The following is a 9,333-nucleotide window of genomic DNA, read 5'->3' as shown; positions in this document are numbered from 1 at the left end:
AGTCATCTGTTTTTAAGGGGTGCAAGACTCAGTAGATGACACACAGGCACACAAAGACAAGTCACAGAAGCAGTGTTACTGAACTATCTGCATATTAAATAAACATAGACTGTTCCCTAAATACCTCATTTAGTACTGTTGTATTATTCTAGTAGAAATTAGATATTACATTTTTTTTATATTATTATTTTGTATTATTTTATAATTATTGTGTAAATAACCCAAACATGCTACTGTCTACATTAGGATAGCACTGTGACTGTACAATAAACATAAAGCTCAAAATATGATTTAAATGAAGACATGAACTGCATACAATAAACATCAACAGAGTTGCAAACTGTTTTTTTTTTTTTTATTTTGAATCTGCATTGAAACACACAAACACAATGTCATATCACAAGCAACAGACATTAAACAACAAACAGCAGAAGACAGAGACATGAGAAACATCTACTGGGCCGAGCACTTTGAGTCTTGGTTGATGTTCATGTTGAGGTCAATGCGGTTTTTGTCAAATGTTCTGTACCCAATGGACCTGACAATAGCTCTAGTTGTGTTAACCACAGATTCGTGGTACACTACACAGCTATAGACAGCATTGTTTTTCCACTCGTGAAGGCTGACAAACAACTGGCCATACGCAGAATAGAATCCATTGTTTTCAATGGGTTCTGTGGTATTAAAAGCATAACTACTTGAGTCTGCTTCCTCGTCATCCACAAGCCAAGACACAAAAACTTCCTTAGGGAAGAAGTCTTTCACAAAGCAAGTCAGGGTCACCTCTGCTTTGTTAGTTTGTTCTAAAGGAGGGAGCATAAACACTGACGGACGCTGAGGGTTTCCTCCTGTAAGCATGAAACAACATGAGACTTTGTGCCACACATACATTAACCAAAATAATACAGGAAATCAAATACACACACACACACACACACACACACACACACACACACACACACACACACACACACACACACACATAGACACACACATACAGACTGAGAAGCAACAGTTATGATGTCTTTGATATCAAGATGTCAATAAGGACTAAACACAGTTTCAGAGTATTCTTCTTACCGAATTCCCTTTCATAAGGTTCCCTTGAAGGTATGAGTAAATCTGGGTGGTGAACAACACAATAGCGCTTTACCCCCCTGGTCCATTCATCATAGGTGATGTCAAGTTCAGACATGTATGTCTCCCCCTTTCCTTTAATTATTGGTTTACTTGTTATCTCCACTTCATCCTCATTCTCCCATATTATTATAGGTTGATTTTTTTGTACTGTGACTCGACATGTTAGAGTTCCTTTTTTATGGAGAAGCATGTCCTCAGTTGCGGGGCCAGTGATTTCTACTTTCACATTAGATGTAACACAATCAGGACCTGAGTAATGAAGCAAAAAACAGTTAGTGAGCAAAATTATTACAAAACCACATTTAAAAATATAAATGTATATTTTTTTTAAAAGAAAACAAATCTGTTACTCACATGATGGTTTTACTTTGTAAGCCACAGTTTTATTCAAAGATCCATCTTCTCCTCCAGTAAACCGACATGTAAATGTAGTCTTATCATTCAGGTCACTGGAATTTACTGTGAGAAAACTTGTTGCATAGTACAGTATTTTTCCAGCCGCATTTTTTGAGTCAGAAACTGTTTCGGTCAGATCTATTTTGCTGGTGATATCTGCTCCGTTTTTCAGCCATTTTATGCCATGTTTCTTTGGTGCAAACTCTTTGGCAAAGCAGGAGGCAGTATAGGTATCATCCTCATCAGAAGAGGAGGAAAACACTTTAAGAGTTGGATTCTGCTTAAACACCACTGAAAAACAAAGATATACACAAATATGTGTATGCAGAAGCAGGGAATAATATATATATATACGTATTTATATATATGCAGAAGCTGAGATAAATAATTTGCTACACTGTTCATACTATATTGTTTTTCTATATAAACAAGTTCCTTATGCTCACTTTTTTTTTTTTAGCACTTTCACTTTGCACAGTGTCCAAAAGAAAACTGGATTTGTGTAGTCACCAATAACTGAACTGCAGAGCTTCACTGCTAACTTCTGCATATACATTGACTGGCAAGCAAACACAGATTTAATATTAATGTTAATTATGTTAATTATCAATGCACAGTGAAAGTGGAGGGAGACAGGCAGAGATCAGAAAGGATGAGGATTATTTAGACAGATGGAAAGAAGCACAGCATGCTGCAATATTGTTTTTCAGACGGGCGCAGAGCACATAAGTATATGAGTGAAGAATTAAAAAAAGACAATGTACCAAAACTTAATACTGCTTGGATATATTCTTTTTCTCATTCCACCTTACAATGTGTGTGTGTGTGTGTGTGTGTGTGTGTGTGTGTGTGTGTGTGTGTGTGTGTGTGTGTGTGTGTTTCCACAAAGTCCATTAAGAAATTATGAATTTTGAAATATTTCACGTTATTTAATGAGGTGAAATATTTGCTTCTATGTTGATTATGATTTTTTTTAAAAATGAATAACTTCGTGTTTTTGTTGTAAGTTGTGTGTTCAGATTAATTGTAAACATAAGCAGCTTGGGGCGCATTTACGATAAAGTCAGCCTCTACTATATTTCTTCAGTAAACAAAAACTGGAGATTAACTCGATAACTGACTCTTATCCTTATTAGAAGTAACAATCACTAGATGTGGCCCAGTAATAGTTTATAAGAAATATTGCCTCAGAAAAAGTGCACTGAAGTTTACTGTAGCAATGTATTATGTATGTGATGTATCAAGAGTTCAAATAACCTAAGAAAAGGAAATTAAATGACTTAACAAAAATCTTACAGACTATAACAATATCAGCCTGTGCATTTATGTGCAAATTCATTCAAATTGTTTAGTTTTGTATATGTTCACAGAGCTTTCATGTAAACTTGTTATAAGTCAAATAGAATAAGATAAACTGATTAAATGTGAATTAGCATAAGGCTTACGTGTTGGTCTGATATCAGTCTGTGCATTCCCAGCAGCGTGAGTCACAACACATTGGAAATTCTGTTGTGGATTCCAGTCCTGTTTCCTCACTCGGACTTGACTGACTCCAGTATAAACATTGTCTTTCTGTACTGCAGGGTACTGGATGAAGTCTGTCAAGGCAGTGCCGCCTTTGTTCCATGAGAAAGTCACTGCAGGAGGGTTAAAGCCGGTGGCAAGGCAGCCAAGAGTGACCATATCTCCGCTCTCAGTGCCACATGGTACCAGAGGAAACACAGTGGGTGCAGTTGAAGTGGCTAAGAAAGTGGAGACAACAGTAATTAAGATACCAGAATAGAAATACAATAATATACCACATGTTTTCACTTAGAATTGTTTAAAGAAAAAACGAGATGATTGTGATGTATAATAAAGTCCATCGTGAAAGACCTTACATTTTAAATGTTTAGCATTTCAAATGCCCCGAATCCTATTGTGTTAAATACTCTCCATTAGTGTTATATAACAATATTATATATTAATAAGTGTCACTTTTTTAGTAGTCTACACCACACCTTTTTGCAAATTATTTTAAATGCATAATATGGACAAAAATCAATCACAAGAAAACAGAAATAAAATAAAAGAATAACATAAAGTCGGTAAACTTCCTTTCACAGTGCTGATGGCAAATTATTTTAAGAACACATTAAATTTGATTCCACTTTAGCATTGATGTTTGAGATGAAATGGTTTACTTACCTGATGAAACAGTGACTGTTGTCCCCTTTCCCCAATAGTCAAAAGCACCGTAGCACAGTACTGAATATACTTAGTTCTTAGTTTAAAAAGGCTAAACTATTAATGATACACAAAAGGTCTACTTCAACAGTCATTAAGAAGAAGATTATAAAATCCCATCAAATCACCCAAAATACGTTATCTGTTAAAGCCAATTTTGACAATATCACATTTTTTTTTAGCAAATGTATATGAACACAATTCACTGAGAAAATATTACGTTAAATTATAACTTGTATCCAATGGAGACATATCTTAACTGATGATGCTGTAACTGGAGAGCCATTTTCTAAGTCTAAAAACCATTTGAAATACTTAATAGATAGTTTTCATACTTCACACAAAACATTTGATACTCTTACTTAAGGATTTTTATTACTCACAATTGGTCTGAAATTCTTTTTTTTACATATTCTGTAACAAACTACAAATTTTTTTTGATGTAAGTACTTATTTTATCAAATTTATCATTATAGTTGTAAACAAATGAAAATGAATACATTGTATTGTAACGGGGGATCAGGAATTTCTCTCTTTAGCAAGAAATATAACAATTCGTACCTGATGTGACGGTGACTGTCGTGCCTTTTCCCCAGTAGTCAAAAGCGTAGTCACAGTTTAACAACTTACTGACAACTGCCTACAAAAACCTCACACTCCATCTTATAACAATCTACAATCTGATATATTTTCCTTATAGTTAATATAAAGAGATTCAAAAGACTGTACAAAACCTGATTTTCACCACCATTTAAACCAAGTCTGTAAACTATAAGACATTTATCTCTCAGTCTACAAATGACGGTATTGAATTTTCTCACAACCACAACATTTCTTTAAAAAAAATCAAAATTTAAATGAAAATCTTAAAATTAAAGTGAAAGAATTAGATCACCTTACCTGATGTTACTGTAACCATTGTACCTTTCCCCCAGTAGTCAAAAGCCCAGTTATCACAGTTAACAGAGTCTTTTTACACCTCTTACAAAAACTAACTTCTGTGATATGGCATTACTTGGTGACATAATTTAACTTTGGAAATAATTTGAATCACTCTCAACTAAATAACTGCTTATATAATTATTTTCTAATCAAATTAAAGAGAAAGAAATACAAGGTTCTTTCTTTTTGTGCCAATTCTTTTTCAGATTTTATATAATTAAGCAGGAAAAACAAGTTAGTTATAAGAATAATGTTAAAATTCATACCTGAACCGACAGTGACCATTGTGCCTTTTCCCCAGTAGTCAAAAGAATGGCCACAATCTAAATAATTATTTACCACTCAATACAAAAACCTGTTCACATTTTTCTGCGTTTTTCCATATTATTTTACGATAACCAAAAAATCTGGAATACTCTCATTTTTTGCAAATTGAGATTCTGAATTCTTAAAAATAATACCATCAAAGATTAAACTGAGAGTACAAATTATAGGCTTGTAATACTATAGAAATTAGTTTGAAAAACATTTTTTCTTTGAAAGAACAACAACACAGTCTTTAAATTTAAATCTTAACATTATGAGAAAGAAATGAATCATTTTACCTGATGTAACCGTGACCATTGTGCCTTTCCCCCAGTAGTCAAAAGCGTGGTCACAGTGTAAAATTTCATCATATCCGACATACAAAAACAACCACCTCCAAGTTCTAAATATGCCAAATTAACAGTGAAAGTTTTGTATTTTTAGTATTAAAATTAAGTCAGAAAGCTCATCTTACCTGTTGTGACAGTGACCATTGTGCCTTTTCCCCAGTAGTCAAAAGCATTGTCACAGTATAAGACATTAACACATTGAACATACAAAAACAAGCACCTTAAAGACTCTCATGGTCCCACTAATGTCGAAAAACCAACCAAACAAAAAACCCAAAAATGCCTCTAAAAGAACCACATTTATAATATGAAGACAAAAGCCTTTTTTACCTGTTGTGACAGTGACCGTGGTTCCTTTTCCCCAGTAATCAAAAGCAGCGTTCACAGTGTAATAACTCAACATATCCAACATACAAAAACATGTGCCTTTAAAACCCTAAATACAACGATTTAAAAAGTGTTATTAAATTTTTCATAGAACGGAAAAAATACGTATATTTTTTACCTGTTGTGACAGTCACAGTTGTTCCTTTTCCCCAGTAGTCAAAGTAGTCATCACAGTGACAGATTTCAATTGCACTTTAGTGCAAAAAATATTTTGCCAGCTACTTGTGTCATTTCAAAGGTGATTACACTAAACCGAGAAACTATTACCTATCATTTACACAGATATTACACTATAACATTAGATGCAAAATATAACCAAGATTTTATTTAATACTCTAAATAATCAGCTAAATATAGGATTTCACTAACTCAAAATACATGACATGATCACTTACCAGAAGTTACTGTGACTTGTGTTCCTTTCCCCCAGTAGTCAAAGTAGCCATAGCTGTCACAGTGATCTGTTAGAGTCTGTTTCCAATACAAATACTTATTTAATTTAAACCAAAGGAATCAGGTTTCACAGACAAAACAATTCCCAGTGTACTCTTTATTAGCAGTTTCCGTTGAGACATCCATTTCCTGTGGTCTGGGTTATATAAAATTAGGTATCCTGCCAACAGTTTGTAAACACTTCCTCTTTATCAGACCCTTTGGCAGCTCCTGCTTTTACAGCAACCAACCAGCACAAAGTCAGTAGGAGTTAATGTTACTGATAGAGCTTTGTTGGCCTAAAGGCCTTGTATATATGTTAATACTGAACAGTCAGTGCTTGTTTTTGGTTCAACTCAAACATGATTGATGTAGGTAAACATTCTCCGCTGCAATAGTGAAGAAATTTGAATAACAGAATTTAGCTTTCAATGTTGAGTTAGGTGATTGTTTTTTTAGTTACTGTTTCATAGCAGAAATGGCAAATAAGTTTGCCTCAAGGTGTCATCAAAATAAAGAACTATGTGTCTTGAAGAAGTTCGAAGAAACTTGTGGACACCCTGGACAGGTGTTGATGAGATGTCCATGTTGCCCACAGTAAAACCACTCACTCCTTTCCTCTGAAGTCAGCTCGGTCCTGCTGATCTGCATCGGCTACAACTCCAGTTTGCTCTCATCACTTCCTGTTTCCTCTTTTGCCCCCCTGAAGTTTCGCACCTGAAGTGGAGTGAGAGTTTAGTTTTAGCTGACAAGAGAGTCAAGTAAGTGTTTAACAGCCAAGTCTTTCTTCATATAAATAACTGAACTGTTAAAAAAAACCTTGATGCTACACCATTGGTCCCCAGCCAGTCTCCTTCACTAGGATCCAAAAATCCAAAAATCAACTGAATAGTCAGCCACACTCCACACCCCTGTTACACATTAAACATATTTTGAGCTGCTGTTTCTCAATTGGACTCTTTGACAAAAACACAAACTAGTAAACAAACTCTGCATCATTTCCATTTATCACAGCTTGTCCCTATTTTAAGACCCTGCCCCGAGGAAGTTTAACTATGTAAGTAACCTTGACATGATCTGAAAAATATGTATGCAGAGTAGTTTGACATTGAGTTAAAAATAATCATGGACATACCATGAAAAGCTTCACGACAAGGATGTGTTCTTTCATGGAGATTGGGTTGAGTTTTGATTGTGGATCAAGAGTCGAAGTTACTGTGGAATGGGCTTTGGTTTTTAAGCATATAACTTTAATCTTAACTTCTGACATCAAGAGCCGGACACAGGGAGAAAGTGTTACAAGTTTTATCAACAGCAAATACTTAAGAGAATGGAGGCTTAGAGCGACAGGTGGTTCGCAGGCTGGTCTGGCATAGAAAAACACAGAGAGTTTACACATGTGAATCCACAGACAAGGTGAGCTGGGTTGCCTAAGACAAATGTCCAGGGACCGAGAACTGTCTGCATGGAGGGAAACCGAACATGCACTTTGTAGGAGACCATGAAAGGTGTTCCTGCAGACAGTGGGCAGCATGTGGTTTGGAGATGACTGCATGTCCTAAGAAACATAACATAACATGATAATTTTTTCATCTGGTTGGTTAGGGGCTGCAACACAAAAATTAACCACAGCAATAAAGAAACACATTTTTGTCCTACTGTCAAAAAGAAATGGAAAAATGCTACTGATGTCAACTCTGCACAGCAACACACCTGTGGGCACAAGGGAGGACAAGAAAGTTCAGGGAATATTGGATTTTTTTTTTACACTGTTAGCTGCAGTTTGGGGATAAGTTTCTTTGGACCCAAATAGAATGTTCACTTTTGACTGGGAACACAAAAGTTGTAACTTTATCTGACAGTATTTATGAGAGTTCAGAAAAAGAAGAATGACTTTCAAACCCTTGCTTAAATATCACTCTCTATCACCGGGTGTCTCAAGACAAAGACAGTGAGTGTTTTCACATTATGCAGTAGTGTAAATCATCTAATATGAGTGTGTCTTTTGATATATATGCATATATATGTATTCATTGAACAAAAACATTCTGAGTAGTCATGAATTATCAATGAATGAGTGACTGGTTAGTACAAAATCACTATAAGATAAGATAAGATAAGATAACCTTTACTAGTCCCACACGTGGGAAATTTGTTTTGTCACAGCAGGAAGTGGACAGTGCAAAAGTTATATAGCAAAAATTAGAATATAACTAGAAAAAGGTGCATTTCCTGCAGAAATGCAGTGTATTTGAAAGACTACACTGAAGAGTGTCATGAAAGCAGATTACATGCAAGCAGGGAAGATGTGCAGCATCTGTCCCATGTAGTACTTGAACCCTTGCCATGGGATCTCACAGCAGCTGCGCATCCCACTGCGCCAAACCAGTTCCAGTACCAAACAGAGATATGATGAGAGGAAAAAAATGCGCACTGTGCAGAAGAAGCTAACTTGTGCTGAAAAGAGGTGAAAAGGCTGAAAACTGTGCTGATAAGAGCAGAAGAGGATGAAAATTGTGCTAAGAAGAGGTGAAAAAGCTGAAAATTGTACTGAAAAGAGGTGAATCAGCAGACTTTCTGCTGAAAAGAGGAAAATAAACTGAAGTTTGTGCTAAAAACAGCTTAAGAAGCTGGAATTTGTGCTGAAAAGTAGTGAAAAACTGAAAGTTTTGCTAAAAAGAGGTGAAAAAGCTGAAATTTGTGTGGAAAAGAGTTTAAACAGTTAACTGAAGAAAACGTTGCCATAATCGGGATTCGAACCCCAGCCTTCTGGTCTGAGAACGGATGCTCATCTCACTGAGCTAAAACATGGCTCAGTCCAGCAAGCAAAACTGGTGATCACACTGATAATGTGGTCCCTGTCAGCAAAATGGGCCAAAAAATGGCATAAAAAGTTGAATAACTCAAAAAGTACAAAAGTTATCATCACCAAAAGATATAGCAGAAATAGCAGAACAGTCTAAAGATTGAACGGTGAAAATCGACTGAAAAATGAGGGAGTAGTTAAGCGGCAAAGAAACGGAGCAACTAGAATAATAAAGGATAAAGAATAAAGAGAAACAGGATCTCAATAGTGTGAATGCCTGTGAAGCATTCACACAATAAGAATAAATACAGTACACAACTGTACAGAATAGAATAAAATAAAATACTA

The 9,333-nt window shown here is 35.4% G+C and overlaps 1 gene segment (V, D, J or C); it reads right to left on the bottom strand.

Moving 5' to 3' along the window:
• Window positions 1-341: 341 nt before the first annotated feature.
• The window catches only part of LOC146633522 (immunoglobulin gamma-1 heavy chain-like), a 127,509-nt gene continuing 118,517 nt past the window's right edge, over window positions 342-9,333 (bottom strand). Inside the window, 3 exon segments of the C gene segment in view lie at window positions 342-848; window positions 1,081-1,389; window positions 1,495-1,827. Coding sequence covers window positions 454-848; window positions 1,081-1,389; window positions 1,495-1,827 — 1,037 coding nt within the window.

Source organism: Diplotaxodon limnothrissa, linkage group LG4 (genome assembly GCF_057381915.1).
Source record: "Diplotaxodon limnothrissa isolate DT_005_m linkage group LG4, D_limnothrissa_male_GT1.1, whole genome shotgun sequence".
Taxonomy (NCBI): Eukaryota; Metazoa; Chordata; class Actinopteri; order Cichliformes; family Cichlidae; genus Diplotaxodon; species Diplotaxodon limnothrissa.
Note: the sequence above shows the minus strand (reverse complement) of the source record. Positions and strands in the feature narration are given on the sequence as shown.